At 42.7% G+C, this 20495-nt stretch overlaps 2 protein-coding genes across 2 annotated transcripts; both read left to right on the top strand.

The window, feature by feature from the left end:
- Positions 1-345: 345 nt before the first annotated feature.
- Positions 346-2988, top strand: spata4 (spermatogenesis associated 4). Its single transcript, XM_028960664.1, has 6 exons — positions 346-488; positions 1557-1686; positions 1791-1909; positions 2129-2349; positions 2503-2607; positions 2885-2988. Exons 1-6 carry the CDS (start codon positions 376-378, stop codon positions 2941-2943), a joined length of 747 nt encoding a protein of 248 aa, XP_028816497.1. The 5' UTR covers positions 346-375; the 3' UTR covers positions 2944-2988.
- A 5279-nt stretch (positions 2989-8267) lies between these two features.
- gpm6aa (glycoprotein M6Aa) lies at positions 8268-20387 on the top strand. The gene is made up of 7 exons (XM_028960638.1): positions 8268-8598; positions 16943-17135; positions 17325-17481; positions 17567-17720; positions 17812-17888; positions 18151-18216; positions 19219-20387. Exons 1-7 carry the CDS (start codon positions 8562-8564, stop codon positions 19369-19371), a joined length of 837 nt encoding a protein of 278 aa, XP_028816471.1. The 5' UTR covers positions 8268-8561; the 3' UTR covers positions 19372-20387.
- Positions 20388-20495: the final 108 nt, after the last annotated feature.

The following is a 20495-nucleotide window of genomic DNA, read 5'->3' as shown; positions in this document are numbered from 1 at the left end:
GCCCCCACCTTCTTGGAACTTCCTGAAGATGTGAAGAACTTCCTGCAATTTAGATAATTGCTGTGCTCTATGTTGCACAGAGAGCAACCGTACACAGCAACAGACGTAGATTAAGATTTCGAATGTTGATACATATGTCATAGTTTTAATAATTGTTTCTGTTTTTAAAAACAATTTTACAAATGTATTTCATTTGTTCCGTCCATGACTCCATGCCAAAAGGCAAACGGGTGCAGATATATTTTCTTTATCAGTCAAGTGCAGGAGCAACGCCGCAGCCGGGCAGTAGGGGGCAGCAGAAACCCCGCAGCGGCTGCCATGGAGACGGAAACGCTAGCAGGAGACCAGCATGGAGGCGTAACGCTTAATGACAACATGGAAAAAAAAAAGTCTTATTCTCCACCTCCCAAACAGACAGGACTGGCTCGAGAGGTTTTGAAATGGCTACAAAGCCTTGATTTGTCTTTTTTTCCAAAGAACGTCCGCCGGTGAGTTGCACGACCACACAAATAAATTGTTAAATAGATTGTTAGCTATGAAGCTAGTGCAGGGGAACAGATAGCTATCTCACTAACTAGCTGAGGCAGTTTTTAATAATAATATACAATAAGCACAAAACATAAGTTCATATTTATATTACATATACAGTACAGGCCAAAAGTTTGGACACACCTTCTCATTCAATGTGTTTCCTTTATTTTCATGACCATTTACGTTGGTAGATTCTCACTGAAGGCATCAAAACTATGAATGAACACATGTGGAGTTATGTACTTAACAAAAAGTGGAGACCTGGCCTCCACAGTCACCGGACCTGAACCCAATTGAGATGTTTGGGGTGAGCTGGACCGCAGAGTGAAGGCAAAGGGGCCAACAAGTGCTAAACACCTCTGGGAACTCCTTCAAGACTGTTGGAAAAGCATTTCAGGTGACGACCTCTTGAAGCTCATCGAGAGAATGCCAAGTGTTCAAAGCAGTAATCAGAGCAAAGGGTGGCTATTTTGAAGAAACTAGAATATAAAACATGTTTTCAGTACATAACTCCACATGTGTTCATTCATAGTTCTGATGCCTTCAGTGAGAATCTACCAACGTAAATGGTCATGAAAATAAAGAAAACACATTGAATGAGAAGATGTGTTCAAACTTTTGGTCTGTATTGTACATATACATAAGTTCATATTTACATTAGCCAGCAAAATTCTAAATACTTTCAGGTATAATTCACTAGAACAGTGCTTATCAAATTTTTGACTGAGTACCACCTCAAAATATATTTGCTCTCCAAGTGCTGCAATTATGGCTGCGATTAAAACAAAAGTTAATACGGGAGGCAATATTATTTATTATTGACTGTCAATATCTGTCATTACTGCATTAATTGTTCAACACTGAGGAAACTGACAGGAATAATTACACTGCATATTAGCAGCTGGTAATTTCAACAATGACCTCAGAGACTCCTGGCCAGTACCACAAGGGGGAGCTAAAGTATTAATCAAACAAGTACTTTGACACTGGTCATACACCTGTAAAATATGTATTTATATTTTTAGAGATTTCTCCAATGGTTACCTTGTGGCGGAGATATTTTCCTGGTACTATCCAGAATGTTTCAGCATGCACTCTTATGGCAATGGGACCTCACTGGCAACCAAGCAGAGCAACTGGGTTCAAATAAAGACGGTGAGGAGCTTTCAAATTTCTACGACGTTCTGTCAGTATGACGTCGACAGTCTAGATCATGTCAACGGGGGGGAAAGACTGGTCTTGGTAATGCAACCTTACAGTTCCTTTTGAGGCACAACGTTCATTTGCTGAAGGAAGCGATCGATGGAACCATGCACTGCAAGCCAGGAGCTGCCGAGTTACTAGTGGAGGAGATATACACCACCTTAACTCACAGGAGGTGGGTCGCATCCTAATTTTCTGACATGAACCATGACATAGCAATTAACCAATTAAGTAGCCTAGCTGTCAGCAGCCGAGTTCGGGGACGCACGGGCAGACATAGTGGAATTATGATATGGATCCATAAGCTTCTTCTTAGGTCCTTCTTAATACCACAGTCTTTTCCAACACATATAACATTAGCCTTCATATGGCATTTGTGGCATTACACCCACAGGATCAAAAGCACTTTTACGCAGGATGTGGACTTTACCGACCGCGATTACCAGCAACGGCTGCCCATGGTGGCACGCTCCACGGCCTCAGTTGCCATCAAGAACAACCTGCGTCTGACCGAGGTGTTGGCGGAGCCCAACATAGAGGCCAACCAGCAGAAAGTGCTGGGCATCATCCAGCGCCACCTGCAGCACCGGCGTGAGGAGCGCGTCCAGGATCCCAGTGAGCAATGTCCATGCACACAAATTTTCATATGGCCATTTTGCAGTGGTACAGTTTACCACTGCAGTGTGGAACACACACTGATTAAAAAAAAAGTAAAATCATGCGCTGTATGTCTTTAAAAAATTGTATCTGGTTGGTTGTGTTCAACAGAGCGTTTTAACGTGAAGCCCACCATTGGAGAACTGGCCATCAGACATCTGCCCTCCTCCTTCCTGACAGAGCAGAATCCACACACAGATCCACTCATGCCTACTAGTAAGCACTTATATATTAATATTAATAATAGTAATATATAATATAATAATATAATATGTTATTGTTATTATTAAGTATGATTATATTATAAATCATTTCAATCATTATTCTGGTCAGATTTTGAGTTTGCGATAAACAGTTATATTTAAATGTTAATGTGTTTTTTAATAACAGGCACATGGCCAAGTGTCGTATTGTGTTGATGTTGACAGTGATATTAGAATGGCTGTCTTATTAGTTTTCTGTGGTTGTATTTCCTTCATTTTGCTTTGCCCAGAATCAGCAGAAGAGAATGATGCTTGTCAGCCAGACCGCAGGACAGTGGTATTATATTAAGGACCGGATGAAGGCCTGTGTGCTAATCGTCAGTTTGTTATTTGGGGGATTTACTTGATTAAAATATGATTTACAGTGGACACTTGTCATATTTCTGTTCACTATATATAAGTAATTACATTAATCTGTTCTTATGTTATTTTTTTCTTTCAATGTTTTTTTTTGTTTCAATGTATTCAAACAAACATGTCAGAACAAACAAAATTGCAGATCCTCCTTTTAACCAGCAGGTGTCAGAACTTCGATCTTCTGTGTCAGGAAGGGCGGTGACTGAAATGCCATCTGTTTCATTTTTGCACCTTTTCAGTCTCGAACTTCCCACCTATCATTCTCCCTTCAGCAAATCGGATCGTAATATTTTAGCTGCAAGTGAACCTATTAAACTGTGTCTTGGTTGCAAGCAGTCCGAGCAGTGCGTTTTACAAGAAAAAAAAAGCACATTATTAACATTGCCACTATAACCCTAATTTAAATTAATCATTTATAAACAAACATATTGTCTGTGTATTATTTGCCCTAGAAATATTTTTATAGATGCTGTGGTAGAACCCAGTGTCACAGTATCCATAGACTTGCATGCATTGTATTCTGGTGGGGGAGGGGAATTTTATTTTGAAGATATTTAGGTTGAACCCCAGAACTACGTCTTGCAGAGTAGAGAAAGGATAATAGAGACTTTTACGAGGCTTTTTATTACAGTGTTCTGGCAGAGGGCTGCAGAGTCATTAATGGTGGTCTTTTATTTACTAAACGTGAGCCCCCGATTATGTTAATGATCATGTGGCTGCAATTATTTAGTTCTTGTATTTAGTGCATGCCACTAAAGGGGGGCAGTAAGAGCACATTGTGCTCTTTGTTTCTCCCATAATTAATTCAAAAGGATGTAACGTACATCTTGTTATGTTTATGGATCTGAATTTGCATAAAATGACGTAAGGGTCTCAGGCCTCTCAGAGACAAAAAACCAAGCCATAACTTAATTCAGCTTTGATCTAAGAAGTTATTACGACTTCTACTGTTTCCTTTGCTTAATTTTTATATGAATACTATTTGAAATGTATTTTCATATTAATATTCATATGTCTAATTTAATATTTTTAGATAATTTGTCATAAATTCACACTACTGTGTGCCTTGTTACCATCTATCGATTACTACATCATGCAAAGGGAGACTACCAGCAGGTCTTAAAAAATTGACCTCGCCCATAGTTTGTTGATTTCGTCCTCTCAACACGGTGCAGGGACTCACCAGCCTCAGTCATGATGGACCCACACCATTCTACTGTAACTCCATCTGTTACGCCGCCTCCAAAGCAAACCATGTCAGAGTGATAAACCGTGAGGACTGCACAACCCAGGAGAGGTGATGACATTTTACCCTATGAGAAATGATCAGGGACGAAGTGAGGACATTTAGAACCTCTGGAGATTCTCAGAACAGAACCCCCTTCAGCCTTTATTAAGCAGAGACCGTAAATCTGTGGTGTATCCCACAACCTACTGTTTTATAGCTACTATTTTTCTAAAGTGGGTTTATTGGATTAGACCTGTGGCCATTTTTGCTGGTCCTGTTGTGTGCCACGTTGTATTACAAATCCAGTAAAATATATTTTATATGTTATGTGGATTTGAATAAAACAACAGAATTAAAGGAGGTTTCGTAAATCCTCAGATATCAGAGCAATTGAGGAATGGAAGGAGCGCTGTGCCTCCCGTTTGGCTTTGGAAACGGGGAAGAGATGGGTGTGGCATGAGATGATTAGCTTTTTATTTCCAGTCTCCGCTAGGTAGCATCGGCAGCCCGTTGCCATGGCAACCACGGGAGCCCATACCACAGGCCTCCTGTGAGAAACATACTGCGAGCCTTTCTGTGCGCTGCTTTGTTCTGTGCGTAGCTTTTGAGCAGCAGGAATCAAGGTTTTTCTCATTTAACAGTAATTTAACCCTGAGCTGAAACACAGTATGATTCGAACCTTTTTTTTTTTTAAATAATCTCTCTGCTTAATTAAGGACGTAAAGCATTCAGACTTCATCTAGGCATCTAGAACCTGTACGTTTTAAAGGCACAGTCCAATCCAGAACCTACTAAAAATGCTGTAACTGCCCAGGATGAGCTTGGCACATGTAGTCACACGGTGGATGTGCTTCACGCTGCGTGCTCACCTACTCAACCAGGCCGCTGCTGTTCCTGTAAAGAAATATCATTTTTGCTTAATTTGGCTGCTTTTGGTACATGTTCTATTTTGGTATGTTTTATATTGTAAAACAAAGCTTTTACCCCCCCCCCCCCCCCTAAAAAAAACCCCCACTAACACACACTTTCGGTGTCCGCTGTACCCCGTGTAATATTTTCCGATGCCCACTGCTATCGGCACGTCGATGCCATTGTAGAGGCTGCCCAGCCATCTGCTGTGAGGTTTTTTTTGTCTGCGCCCATGGTGCTGACCCGAGGGGGGTGTATCCTCACAGAAAACACTGAGTGTGTCTCATCAGAGGTGGGGCATGTGGACCTTGTACGCAGCGTCCTTGGCTAAATCCGCCATGATCATTTTAAAAGTCGTCAAAGCCATTTATAGCAGGCCGACTAAAATCTAATTTGACTAATTTGACGCCTAAGTCAGGCAGCTAATGAGATCTGTAGAGCTACGATTCATGTTATATTTGAATTTTTGGGTTAAATTGGTGGATTCTTAAATTAAAACCAAGGTTTTGGTGACACAGAGCTTTTCTGACACAAGATCATTATCCAGTTAAACCATTGCAACTAGTATAGAACTATCAGTCCTCGTGACCTTCATTATAATATGGGAGATTTCAAATACTGCTAATGACCTGGTGTTTGCATATTTTAGTTTAATTGGCCAACAAACGGCCCATTTTAAATTAGCAAAAATATAGCGCTGCCTGTGGTTTATGCTTTAGCAAAAAAAAACATTGTGGGGATTCACCCGGAAAAAAAATCGAATTACTGTAGACCGCCTCCTGATTCTACAAATGAATGAATACCACACAGCTCTGTATGTTAACGTGGAGTGACATATGGAAGTGGATAGATACATCCGGGCATGAGAGAAGCCTAAATGGCACTGTATCCCATTCAGTGTACTGTACAGTATACTGCATCCACCCGGAGCCTAATTTTGTAAGAACAGTTGATAGGACACTTTATAATGACCACCCTATCCCTCTAGATTCATATAAGTGCTCCTCAGAGTACCACATCACACATTCTGCACCATTATGGTTCTCATTAAGGCACCACACAGGATCGATTTCTCAGCCAATAGGAGAACTTTTAACACCCTAGAAGCCAAGGAGGGCAAACAAAGGAGTCAATTTAGAACCATATACATTTTGAGACATGCTATTCAGTGGGGCAGTGGTGGCCTAGCGGTTAAGGAAGCGGCCCCGTAATCAGAAGGTTGCCGGTTCGAATCCCGATCCGCCAAGGTACCACTGAGGTGCCACTGAGCAAAGCACCGTCCCCACACACTGCTCCCCGGGCGCTGGTCATGGCTGCCCACTTCTCACTCAGGGTGATGGGTTAAATGCAGAGGACAAATTTCACTGTGTGCACCGTGTGCTGTGCTGCTGTGTATTACATGTGACAATCACTTCACTTTTACTTTTATTCACAGATTAACACATTACCGATGATTGCATCTGTCACAATCGCAATGCTATATGGCTATATGGTCATCAAATGACTTGGTTTTCAGATCTTGTAACCATTAGCTTCATAGAGGGAGGCTTATTCCAGACCTACAGGCATTGAGGGACTGACAATGTTGATCAGATTATCTCATTGACTGGTTTCAGATGTACAACCGCCTGTGTAATGGAATGAGCCTGAGTGAAACAGTGAGTTTATTCTTTTCATTATGGAATAAATTGTTCTACTAGGTCCAGTGGTGGGGCAGTGGAGGCCTAGCGGGTAAAGAAGTGGACCCGTAATCAGAAGGTTGCTGGTTCAAATCCCAAAGCACCCTTTCCCACACACTACTCCCTGAGTGTCTGCATGGCTGCAAACCGCTCACCAAGGGTGATGGTTAAAAGCAGAGTATACACTTTCCACTGGCTGACCAACAATTGGTCTACATTTCAACTGGCTGACCTCCAAATAATCTACATAGCAAACTTTACTGCAAACAACCAGCCTTAAGGATCTGAGAACAAAACATTCTTTTCATATACAGTACAGGCCAAACTTTTGGACACACCTTCTCATTCAATGTGTTTTCTTTATTTTCATGACCATTTACGTTGGTAGATTCTGACTGAAAGGAATCAAAACTATGAATGAACACATGTGGAGTTATGTACTTAACAAAAAGAGGTGAAGAAAGAGCTTCAAGAGGTCGTCACCTGAAATGCTTTTCCAACAGTCTTCAAGGAGTTCCCAGAGGTGTTTAGCACTTGTTGGCCCCTTTGTCTTCACTCTGCGGTCCAGCTCACACCAAACCATCTTGATTGGGTTCAGGTCCGGTGACTGTGGAGGCCAGGTCTCCACAGTCATCTACCAATGTCAATGGTCAAGAAAATATATATATTTACAAGCTATTCACAATTTGTTTCAATTTGTTTCAATTTGTCAGGTCTGAGATCACCAACATTGAGTGGTAATAAGGTCTGTGGACTTCCAGAATTTACTGAATGACCACCAAATCCATCAATCCACCAGAGCACCACAAAAAGTCAAGGTCTCATGCATGGATTCCACTCACCCATCCTAAAAAAATTATTTAAAAAATAATAATAATTCTGTACTGAACTAAATATTGAGGCATTGCAAGTATTTCAAAAGTAAGTAGAGGTAAACAGTTTTTAAAGCCAGTGCTCGGACCATTACGCATCCCATTTGTTACCATTTGGTCCCAGTGTACATTGTCCTGCTCAGCGCTACCTAATAATAAGAACTACCCGGGTTTCAGCGTTTCCCTTATATCTTATGTATGGACACATTATACAAGGAAAAAGCAGACACACACACACACACTTCTGCATGTTCTATTCATCATATGCATTCATATTTCATTCGCCATGCACCCTCAGGCAGAAGTACCTCATAAAATACTGTCACTGTAATAAGAATGACAACAGATATCTAAGCTTATTGTGCCTAGGAGGAGAAGTGTGTGTGTCTGTGTGTCTGTGTGTATGTGTGTTCTTTATGAAAAAAAAAAGAAGCATCCCCCTTTACGGCGCCTGTGCTTGAAGCACAGTTACGCGCCTGTGTGCGTTTCAGCACCTGTGCTGGATTTGTCGCCAAACACACACATACACACACACACACACACACACATTGATTCGCGGTGGGCATCGCCAAGACGACACCCCAATCCCACTCATGCTGAAGAGAAGTCAGCTGGACCAAATCTGTGTTGACGGGTGATCTCCGCGCGGAATAGGGTTAGTAGCCGAGTAGGGAGGAGGAGGAGGAGTGAGAGAGCGAGAGAGGGAGAGAGGGAGAGAGAGAGCTGTGCTCAGAGGAGCAGCCCCAGACTCTATTGTCAGTGCTAGGCAGGGGGGGAACACAGATAAGAAACCTTTTGGAGTCCGATTCAGCGAGACGACACTGGGTTTTTCTGTAGAGTAGCCCCATACCAGCAAAACATCATGGAGGAAGACATGGATGAGGGACAGACCCAGAAAGGTAAAGATATCTGTGTGTGTGTGTTTGGTTTTCTCCCCGTTTTTAAAAATGTCCTGCCTTTGTCTTATGTACGTCTGTGCATAATCCCTTTTCTTTTGTCTGAGATCAAGTGGATTACAGTTGTGAGAAAATAGGTCATGTTCAAAAAAAAATATATACATGTATATTTAAATCACATATATACACGTAGACATGTTTTCCCTCCCTTTCTGTGCTCCACACAAGCATCTTCCGTTTTTTTCCAGATGCATCTTCAGAAAATGCTTATTTGAAAATGAAATGTGAGATTATGAATGAGATTGAGATCGTGTACAAGGCATTTGTTCGCTTATTTATTTATTAATTTTGCACGGGGATGGTCGATGCACAGGCACACACCGCACACAAACAGAGGGGTGTGTGCTGGGTGAGGAGATGGTGTTGTGAGCGGAGCGGTTGTCTTTGTCTGCTTTCTGTAAAGTGTATGGGAGAGCGGGATGCCCGAATTGTACGCCCAACGCACCCATTGTTTCCAAAATGGAGCATTCTCCCTTTTTTTTATTAAATGGTGTGGAAGGGGGGTTTGCGTCTTGTTGTTCAGGGGAGTGATTGTGATGTGGGCGACTGCTTTTGTGTGAAGAAGGGGATTTCTATTTATAAGCACTCCATATGTAGAGGCTTTTTTTTCTGTCTTCACTAGAGGGCAATAAGCACAGAATGTAAAAGACTTGAAATATATACATGTGTGTGTGTGTGTGTGTGTGTGTGGAGATTTTTGATGCATAAAAAATGCAGGGCGAATGAAAGATAAGTGAGGCGATGCTTGGCTTCATCAGACGTCCCTCCCTTTTCAGCCGCCCCCCCCCGTCCCTTGCTTCATGTATGTTCTGTTTTTTTTTCTCTCTCTCTCTCTCTCTTCCCCCTTTCCCTTTCATTTAAAGGCAGTCCTTGACAGGCATGCGCCAGAGTGGTTACCATGGCAGTGTACGTGTCAGCTCTCCACTGCTCTGCTTTCACAACATTCCCTTATCAAACTTATTCCTATAAATGCCGTTTTTTTTTTTTTTTTTTTTTTTTTTTTTTTTTTTTTATGTTTTTGTGCTTCCGAGGAAATAGGCAGCATAGATTTTTTCGGGAGGCTTCTGTGTCAGACGCACATATGCCAGATTGCGTGCCTATGGCTTTATGAAATGTGTTGAGGAAAATGTCATGCACAGAGCACTAGGCAGCGGCACAATGGCTCTGATCTTCGAGTGTGTGACGGCTCACTGCTGGAATGCTCACATTGGTTGATTCACAAAAAAAAAAAAATATATATATATATATATATATATATATATTGCCCGTGCCCATAATCTTTATTGCTTTGCATATGCTCATGTAATATGCTGTTTTCACTATGGATAAACAGTGCCGCCTGCATTTAATCCGTCGTTGGTATGGTCGCATGCTGCGTGTGAGACAGTCCCGGTTACATCACGGCTCAGGGCTAGCGCGAAGAAAGAGGCTCTTCAAACCCGCCGGCGCTCAGTTTCAGAGCAAAACCACCTGACTCCCCTCAGACTGGCAAGCAAACAGCAGAAAAGTCCACAATACACTACACTTGTGTGCATTCGCAGCAGAAATAGCGCTGCTCAAGTCTCCGAGAGTCAACTCTGTTAGACCAAATCAATATTTTATGTCTAAATATTTAACGTTGCATGAATCTGTGTTCATTTTCAACAGAAATTGCATCAATATTTTGTGGAAAGAAACAAGCAGTGTCTCACTGCATATCCCTCTGCATGTGGTCTGAGTGTGTAGATCAGTAAGCTGATTTGAAGTCAGTGGGTCAGATGTCATTTTCTAGGTCGCGATTTGACATTTTGAGACATTTTCATTGGATTGGAAGCTATATCAAAGGGGGCCTGCATAATATGACTCACAGGAGCCATCAATTCCATGTAATTACTGCCTTACTAGCATGTAGTTACTGAATAGTAAGTGGGAGCTGGTTGTGGTTCTGATTCCTAGAGGGTGAAGGGGTGGAGTGACTGACAACTGTTTTTGAAAGGTCCAGAAGCCCTGGCAGTACATCTTTAAGCCTACGTTTGATCTGTGTTGATTATTGACTCTTGAAAATAGATTTTTTTTATTATGTAGTTTAGTTAGCTTACAATGGTCAACTGTTGATGTGCACAGAAATATTAGGGCGGGGCTTAATACTGCATGAATCCAGTATTCAACTGTGACAGGGACACATATATTTGTGATTTTTTCTATTTTCTATTCATATTGCTGTAGGCCTATGTATGGTTTAAATACGGTCACGGGACTCTTTCGTAATGGACACTTACCACTCTAAAACAAAGGGCTTGCTCTATGCAGCGCGAAAACATTTCCGCCAGTAATTTCCACAGTGTCAGAAGTCAAAAACCTTCATCTCTCCCTCCCTGTGTGTGTGTGGATAAAGAGGCTCTTGGGACTTGTGGGCTGTTTGGACACTGGCTTCAGCCACATGACACGTATCAGAGTTTATGAAATTATGTTTGATGTGTTGGTTATGGGTCTCGATGGCAAAGCGAGTGAAATAATCATTAGCATTCTGGTGTCTTGAAGTGTCATTCATAATGGGATATTATAATACAGCAGCTGGGCTTGTGCGTGGCCTGATTTCAGAAAGGTGTTTAATTGGGTAATTAGTAAAAATTTTTTTTTTTTTAGGATATTCAAAAACAAATCCCCACCAGTGCCATGCATTAAGAAGATTGATTGTAAAATGTGCAAGCACTTCATTATTTATAGTGAGGCAATGGATGAAGCAATATCTTAAAAACATTCAATAGCTTGGGCCAATACCAAAATGCTATGGATGCTATACAGGAGCAAAAAATCAGCTTTATGTAATTACTTTTGGATTGTTCTATCATTTCTATATGTTTGGATGCACTAGGTCTGCGCAGCTATCTGATCTATCAGAACGACACTAATACTCCATTTAATCTGACTGGCTCTTAATTAGCCTTCGAATGTCAGCATACGTAATGACGTTTTAGAACAACATAATTGGAAGAGGTCATGTGTGCCATTTATCAATCAATATCACAACAGATGATCGTAAGATGACGCCAGCATCAATATGCTCCCTTTTCATTATCCCACTAAGCCAGTCTGTCTTCCTTTTTGTCTTTAGAACTTGGAGCTCCTACTGTGACAGTGAGACTTTCATTGTGGATTTGGCATAATGACACAAATGTGGAAATTAACAACAGTCACTTTAACATAGACTGGACTTTGTTTATTTTTATCTCCAAAATTAATATTGATAATAAAATCTTCAACTGTATAATAGTGTTGTGAGAGTAAAAAAAACATTCAAGACCATTTTAGTACATTTTAAAGTGCATTGAATCTGCACAATGCACCTTTTTGCAAAATGCAGGGACATTTGAGGGAGCCCGAGAAGCATAAAGACACACACACACACACACACACACACACACACACACACACACACACACACACACACGCACATATACACACACTCTCATTCATATAAAGCTGCCAGAACGGGTGCCATAATCAGAACTAAAACAGAGTGAAACAGTCTGCAGTGGTAGCTGAACAGGCCAATGGCAGTTCAAGTGACCACAGTGATGTGGCAAATATATAGCCAAATTATTATGAGCACAGCATGACTTTCTCAGACTGACTTTAATTTTTCAGTTTTCAAAAAGTATTTAAAACTCAATTCTAAGCACTGTATTTGGCCATGAATGTAAGAAAAACTCCTTTACAGATGTGTTTTAATACATCTGTCTCCATCCAGGGCATACTGCTTACACTGACACTCCCATTTTTCTTTTCTTCTTACAGTCTGACATGGTTGAAAGACTCTGTTGTTCTCCTGTTCTAATCTACATCCCAGAAAGATCCGTTAGTTCCTTTCCATCATTGTTCCTCAGTTACAGGTCACTTTTATTATTGAGCCTCGAGTGCATATTAGCACTTCATTGTTTTTGACCTCACTGGCACACCGACAGAGAACGAGCAATAGAATATCATCAGAATGTGTGGCCGGGGTGTCGTTTGGACTGCGCCCTCGAGTCGTTGAGAGGAAATCCTTTGCCCTGCGTGGAGACGTAGAGGCCTGTGTTTTCCGGAGCTTTCAGCGCTGGCCCGCGCTTTGGTTTAGCCCAGAGCGTAATCTCTGTAATGCGGCGCATTCACCAGTTTTTCCTGCTGAATTTGTTGACATACAGCGCTGTAAGTGGGTCACAGCTCTGAAAGTGCCCCGTCTATTCTCAGAACGTGTGCCACGGTTGGCATGGCAACCATGCTGGTTGATTAAACATGCGCAGAGGAGTCGGGAGGCGTGCGGAGCTGCAAACCTGCTCGTCGATGGGGAGGGACGCTGACCGCGGCCGACGCTCACCTCACACCTTCCAAAATGTCGCTGTTCCCATTCCAGCTCTGCCGCAGAGAATTAGTTTCATTATTCATGCAGAGCTTTTCAGACAGCTGCTTCATTTATATCCCCTGCACCCCATATAACCAACTTTCAAATCTAATTAAACACCTGATAAAAATGGATCTTATTTGGTGCCATCTACTGGTGCCATGTACTGGTATTTGTCTGTTTTGACCATCTCTCGGCATCCTTTGCACTATACTGCCGCTTCCCTCCTCACTCTCTTTTGCAGTCTTTCCCTCTCATACTCTCTCCATCTGGCCTCAGCCGTGCAGCTCAGCCTTCCCCTCCTCCTTCACTCTTCCCTTTTTCCATCTGTCCCTGCATGCCCCTCCCCCGCCCACCCCCGGCTCGCTGGTGAACCTTACAGGAGCTCGGAGCTTTAAATACAGCAAGTGGGGGGGACCCTTTGTCTTTGCCCTGCTCTCTAGGCCACGGTGGGCGTGCCCCTGTGGAACGGGGGACTGCTGGGTGGTGGGGATTTGGGAGGGGGAAGCTGGGGGAGGGGAGGAGAGTTCCCCGTGGCCGTCAGACTGACAGATGGGAGAGGGTTTGGGAGCTGTCAGTCTGACTGGAGGGGTATTTATGTGTTAAGGGTGGGGGGGAGTGTCTGATGCTTGAAGATTTGGGTTAGGATACGATTAGAAAGAATAAGTGGAATAAATGGAATATTAAGAGACACACCTGCTTTGCATCAACTGAAGTAACATAGCTCACCCAGGAGGTGAAACGAAATTTAGTTCTGCTTCACAGCGGTGACCCAAAGGTCAGCGGTGAAGAATTTAAAATATGTTATTTGCTCCTTAAAACATGGTTAAAGACTCTGTCATCACACGTAATTTAACCACTTGATTTAATAATGCATGACCCCAGCCAGGGGTGCAATGGTCATGTGATGAATTATACATTAACCTCCTTTCACTCAGTTCAAGATTTTTTTTGCCACCAGATGAATATGAGAAACAAAATTATGTCACGTTGACATTAACACACTCCTTAAAATGAGACTTTATTACCGTGAAATTCAGTCAGCTCAGGACTATACTAAAGAGTAAATATTAATCTCTCTGGATCATCCCTCAAATTGAATATGTTTCTTCCCTATTCATAGCAGGTAACAAGACTACGATTTCAGTGCATAGTGTCACGTCCCGGTCTAGGGGTAGAGAATAATAGTGTGTTTAATTACAATCCAGGCAAGTGAAACAAACCAACAAAGAAAAAAAGCATGGGCGCAGTCTCCAATCACCAAGCCTGTCAAGTACCTAAAAGGGAAAAAAACGCATACACACTTCAAAATGTTGTAGTGCTAATAACAAGAGTGGCAGGGTTGGTTGACCGGTGGGGACACGCCCACTCATTGCGCGTAAATCGAGCGTCGCGGTTGATCAAGTCCGTTGGCGTCTTGGCATCAAGTCTGAGAGCATCTTTAGCCACACTGCATACTTGGTGCAAGTGCTGGTGAAATGAACTCACAGATTGAATGTCCTGAATCCCACTGCTCATGCAGCACCCTCAAAGGCCTGCAAACAGTGTGTCCCGAACACTAAATCCTAAGGATTCCTTAGTAATTTCTCAAGCTGCAAACAGTAAAAGGGTGGAGACCCTCATCCTAACCCTTTGCTGGATCCTGACCGTACCTTTGGAACATTTTGGATTTTAACATCTGGTGAAACCTCTCCAGAGCATCTTGTGACTCAGGGTGATCCGTGCCTGACACCACAGGCTTAATCCCCAACTGATCCAATACCTGTTTAAATTAACAGGACATGAAATGTGTTCCCCTTTGGCGGTCCAAGCGTTGTAAAGAACCGCAACAGTGCTTCATTCAGTGACGACTGTGGGTCGTGGGTGGAGCTTTTTCTTGGTGTTATCAGTGGTTGCTGGGTCACTGTGACCTGAAGCAAACACATTCTTATGCGTGAGCACATATTCATCGGTACAAACAGCAGCTTGAGCTAAAGTGGTCAAAATGTGGTTATTTAAGTAGGTGGTGATGAAATTATAAAACAAAATGAACTCTTGTTGTTGCTCTTTCGTTTTCTTCCGTTTCTGCCGGCCAATTAATTGTGAACGCAACGTGTTTTGGCAAAAATATTTTTCCACCTCCCTTCCGTTGAAAGGCAGAAGCATCCGAATACGTCGACCGACATCAAAACCCTGTTCCTGAGGAACAGTCACACAGGGCGCCAGATGCGGTGAACTCAGAGGAGCAGGGGGAAGTCTTGCCCACATCTCCCAGTGGCAAGCCCTCTGGATAGGCAGCAGTCCGAGAGGCGAGTCCAAGCTAGAGCACACATAACGAAGTACTTCCGAACGAAATCCCAGACGAGCCCCCACTTGTCACGTCCCCCTCTAAGGGTAGAGAAATGGGAATAGGTGGCTGGAACACACGCAAACACAACCAAAGTGCAATAATAGTGTGTTTAATTGCAATGCAGGCAAGTGAAGCAAACCAACAAACAAGACCAGTACTAAACAACAGCTAACAGGAGGAACGCTACACAAACAACACACAACGTATAGGCAACAAAATAATACCGCACAGAACAGAACTCCAAACCACTCCAAACCTCTCCACAACATCACAATAATCTCCACTCCTCCACGAGCACTAGGCCGCTATCTTTATCAAGGAGGAGTCCTTAAATGCATCTTGTGGACGTCACCTGCTGCCATGGGCAGAGTCTCCAATCACCCAGCCTGTCAAGTACACAGCAGAGAACACAAACCACTACAGCCCTAGGACTAGGGACGTAACAATAGCCAGTTTTCAGTATGCTTTGTTTTTGAACTTTTGGTCAAAACTACATAGGTAGTGTTGCTGGGTAGTGTTGCACGGACCAGTCAGTTACTTCAGTGGTTCTTAAAGTGTCACAAGGCTTGCCGGAGACAGCAAACAGCACCCAAACCGCACCCATTAAAGCACCCATTAACTGGATTTACAAAGACTACAAATGATACAAAGAAAAAAAAAAAAAGATTGACAATCATTTGAGACAAACAATAATATTCCAGTGGGAGAGAATCCTATGAACCATGTGGTGCCTGGTCTGTAATGTCTGTAATGTCTTTGGTGCTCCACTGCTGATAGCGTGGGGAAGCATATATACTTTTTCAATTCTCATATTTCATTTGAATACACAGTTAAGTGTAGTAATTGTATCACTCTGGGTTCTGTGGATTTTATGTGCCATTGCTGTTCTGAAACCGCATCTGTTTCACAGTCGCGCTTATTAGATACATGGGCCGTAATTTACAGTTTATGAGACCCAGTTGATCGCACAAAATCAATAAACGTTTAAATGAGATCACAATCTACAGCTTGCAGCGTGTGCGTAGTGCAGCAGAGAGAAGGAATTGTCCTCGGTCCTGAAGAAAGACGCAGGTGCAGCGGAGTGAGCCTTGGCCCCTTGATTTGTTCATCGCCTGCATTCTCAAAAAAAAAAAAAGCGCATGAGTCACCAGGGAGCTTTTAAAAAGATGTGCCGGTGTTATTTCTCAAAATCAGCGGAGGAAGTGACACGCGGAGGAATGACCCTGCTGCTGGCCCTGGGTGGGTGATGCTTGGCTGGCATTGGATGGGGCCACATGGTGCTTTTCGGCCCTCTGATCGGACGTTTGTAATTCCAGTCGGGCAACGGGCGGCGGGGGAAACGGATTGTGCCAAGATGTGGACAGAGAGCGTTTGGTGTCCAGGCGGAACTCACATTACAAACTACTTTGCATTTCATTCTCAATATTTTGAACCAAGATATGTACCACTGGATGTGACAGCACACAGAATAAGGAAGATTAATGTTCTACAAATGCTCAGAAGAATTTCTGTGGATGTTAATTATGCTCACGTGATGATGGTCCAGTGGAATCTTCTGTAAAAAAAAATACAGATTCTTTCTCTCTTTCTCTCAACAGGATGTATGGAGTGCTGTCTGAAATGCTTGCGTGGCATCCCATACCCGTCTCTCATTGCCACCATCCTGCTGTACGCCGGGGTGGCGCTGTTCTGTGGCTGTGGTCACGAAGCTCTCTCGGGCACTGTCACCATCCTGCAGAACTACTTTGAGGTGGTGAGGGGCCCCGGGGACGGCCTGGACGTCTTCAACATGTGAGTGAACCGGTCATTCAGTACTTTTGGCTTCTGTGAGGAGTCAAACACAAAAGCTGCATTCAAATTTGATGCTCCTTAGAGGCATTTATAAATGGATCACAGATGTTCAAGCATTTGATACTGCATGCTTTTTTAGCGTTCAGTGTATTTAGTTTTTTTGAAAAAATTATTGTTTCACTCATCCAGGATTGATATCATCAAGTACGTCATCTATGGCATCGCCTCTGCGTTCTTCGTGTATGGCATTCTGCTGATGGTGGAGGGTTTCTTCACCAGCGGGGCCATTAGGGACCTGTATGGAGACTTCAAGATCACCACCTGTGGCCGCTGCGTCAGTGCCTGGGTAACTGCAGGAAAACTACTCGTATTTGATGGGGTGGGTTTGGCTCAGTCGGTTTACTCCTCTCTCCGCTTTTGACGTTTCGCAGTTCATCATGCTGACCTATATATTCATGTTGGCCTGGCTGGGTGTGACGGCCTTCACCTCCCTGCCCGTCTTCATGTACTTCAACATCTGGACCATCTGCCAAAATGCCACTCTCCTGGAGGGAGCCAGTTTATGCCTGGACCCGCGCCAGTTTGGTAAGGAGGAAAATCCCAGAAGGAGCTCAGCCACGAGCAACGTGTTGTTCAGTGCTGATGTGGCTTAACTGGCGCTGCGTCATGGTTTCAGGTATCGTGCCTATTGGTGAGGAGAGGACACTGTGCGCAGGATCTGAGAAGTTCTTCAAGATGTGTGAATCAAATGAGGTGAGCTGGTATTAAACACTTAGACATCTTAGATGAACCTAGACATTTAGATGAACCTAGTGCTTGTTCTCATTTCCAAAAAAAAGCACATATCACCTGATGTCTTAATACCCTGAATATCTAGCATAGTAATGACATAAACATAAAACGTGCATGGTAGATATGATAGATATATCTTAGACAAACCACTAAAAATCATAAGCAGAACTTTTTCCCCCTCCTACTTTACTTTCTACAAGTCTCTCTTCTGTGTTTAATACAGCTGGACATGACTTTCCATCTGTTCGTATGCGCGCTGGCCGGAGCTGGAGCTGCAGTCATTGCGATGGTGGGACCCCCTTTTTTTATGTAGACATTTGCATGCATTAATTATCTTGTACTAATTTTTTTATTTCCATCATCGCTCATTTTTTTCACCACACTGGCACCTTTGGCGGTCAGCTTAGTCATCTATGTTTTATAAAAAGCCCCAACATGATTTCAGAATCATGTCGTCAAGAATGAACACACGTATGAGCGAGTACAGTCACCGCTTCCCTCCTGGGCGGTAAATGAGTCAGTTTGAGGAGTGCATATTCTCTGTCACATGTCTTAAGTGTGTCTTTGTATAGGAATAGAAACAATCGGCGTTTTCTTTTCCTTTTTTTTTTTGCTTTGTGCGTTGAGTCAGTGAGTGTTAATGGTGTGTCTGGGGAGGAGGCATTGTGGCGCACTGGAGAGACAGAGTTTTTTTTCCCTCTCAGAGAGACGCTGGGCATGTCATATGGTTGCCATGGAAACTGGGGGAAGAAAAGGGCCTGGAGCTTGTTGCAAACATCGCTCAGTAATTTGTGAGGAGCCATTTTCTAGAAAGAGAATGCCATCATTAGTCCACGCTGATAGAGTGTAGCGCCGCACGTCACGTTTGGATGAAAACGTGCATGAAACACACACATTAGATCTCCATTTGGCTCAAGCGGTGTCCCATTCGTCAAATAATTCTGGGCTTTCTATGTCTTAAACTTTGCGGTTTAAAGTGGTCAGATTGTATATGCATAATGAATGCAATACATTTTGTGAAGACAGCTACATACTAATTCTATTTCGTATGTAAAAATGTCTAATATAAACAGTATTCTATTAAAAAATGTGTTAACATATTTTAAACACGTGGTCAGTGATTCTTGTCTTTTCAGCGGTAGAATGTTTGGATTAGGATTTGGCTGCCATGGAAACAAGGACAGTAGCTCTAGTCTTATCGAGCCTGCCACCTGGTGGTGGGACAGTGAAGAGCATGGTGCATTTCCGTTGTTTTAACATTCTGTACACACGCTGTGCTGTGTTTGTGCAGATTCACTACCTTATGGTCCTCTCGGCGAACTGGGCCTACGTGAAGGATGCCTGTAAGCTGCAGAAATACGAGGACATCAAGTCTAAGGAGGAGCAGGAGCTGCACGACATCCACTCCACACGCTCCAAGGAGCGGCTCAATGCCTACACATAAGACACAGAGTTCCAGGGAGGAGGGGGAGGACGTCCAGCGTTCTCACTTCCTGTTACAGCGGAGGTGTCTGCGCTGAGATGATCTCACTGGTGTCACTATACAGCCCCATTACCAACCCATTACCTCTCATACATTTTTATTATTAGTAGTACCATGCATGGTTAGAGTTACTATTTTTTCCGTGCTGATTTAAAATTAATAATATTTTCTTTTTTTCGTTTATCATGATTTAAAAAAAAAAAGCATTTTCTTTTCTTTTCCATTCTTGTTCTAAATGTCAAATTCATTCAGGCATTTCTATTTTTTGGGGGGGGTAAGTTCTGGGCTATAAAGAGTTTAAAGCACATTTCTCATGTGTGACTGCGTCTTTAAAAGAAAAAAAAATTAATCTTAAAGAACATCACACATGAGTGGGCTGCCACTTCAGAAGACCAAAAGTTTCTTTTTTTTAATCAGCGGCGATGAGAGGAAACTCTTCTGAGATCCGTACCAGCAGATTGCTTGCAAATTCTGTATTATTTTTTTGTCAAAGTAGTTACAAATGTACCATAATATGTTTTTTTACAGTTACTTTTCAAGAGTCTAGCCAAAATTCTATAAAAAAAAAGAAGAAAAGAAAAAAAAAACAAAAGAAAAGGCTATTCTTTGCTTGTTGTGCCAAGCCAGTTACCGCAGGCAGTTGACTTTAACATCAGTATGGGGTGGCATCACAACCACGGTTACAAGGTGGACACTAGTGACAATGCCTTGGCACTGTTAGAGAGGTCGCACCGCATTTTGAATCTGTGGGGGCCATTCGCACCCCAGCCATTTAAGAGCCCCACCTTTTATTTTCTTACAGTTTAAAAGATACAGGTAAGTAGACAGAACTTTGCAGGTTTCTGCTATTGTAAATAGTCATGTGTAAATGTATACATGTATGGAAGCACTTCGGTTTCATGTAACGATTCTTACGAGAACAAAAAGAAAAGAAAAAAAAAAAAAACACATTCCACGTGTGGTTAAAAGTGGGAGATGCTCCAGTGAGTCCAAAATGGAAATTATATTGCGATGCGGTATGTCGCGTATTGCTGGGGGAGAAAATAAAAAGAGATCAGAAAAGATCATATATGGCTGAAATCTAA

This window comes from Denticeps clupeoides, chromosome 18 (assembly GCF_900700375.1).
Source record: "Denticeps clupeoides chromosome 18, fDenClu1.1, whole genome shotgun sequence".
NCBI lineage: Eukaryota > Metazoa > Chordata > Actinopteri > Clupeiformes > Denticipitidae > Denticeps > Denticeps clupeoides.
Note: the sequence above shows the minus strand (reverse complement) of the source record. Positions and strands in the feature narration are given on the sequence as shown.

Coding starts and splice junctions, on each gene's coding strand:
- gpm6aa (XM_028960638.1), top strand. CDS start 8,562: ATGGAGGAAGACATGGATGAGGGACAGACCCAGAAAG. Junction 17,136..17,324: donor GGCCTGGACGTCTTCAACAT/GTGAGTGAACCG, acceptor TCACTCATCCAG/GATTGATATCATCAAGTACG. Junction 18,217..19,218: donor GAGCTGCAGTCATTGCGATG/GTGGGACCCCCT, acceptor GTGTTTGTGCAG/ATTCACTACCTTATGGTCCT.
- spata4 (XM_028960664.1), top strand. CDS start 376: ATGGAAAAAAAAAAGTCTTATTCTCCACCTCCCAAACAGACAGGACTG. Junction 1,910..2,128: donor ACCACCTTAACTCACAGGAG/GTGGGTCGCATC, acceptor TTACACCCACAG/GATCAAAAGCACTTTTACGC. Junction 2,608..2,884: donor AGATCCACTCATGCCTACTA/GTAAGCACTTAT, acceptor TGCTTTGCCCAG/AATCAGCAGAAGAGAATGAT.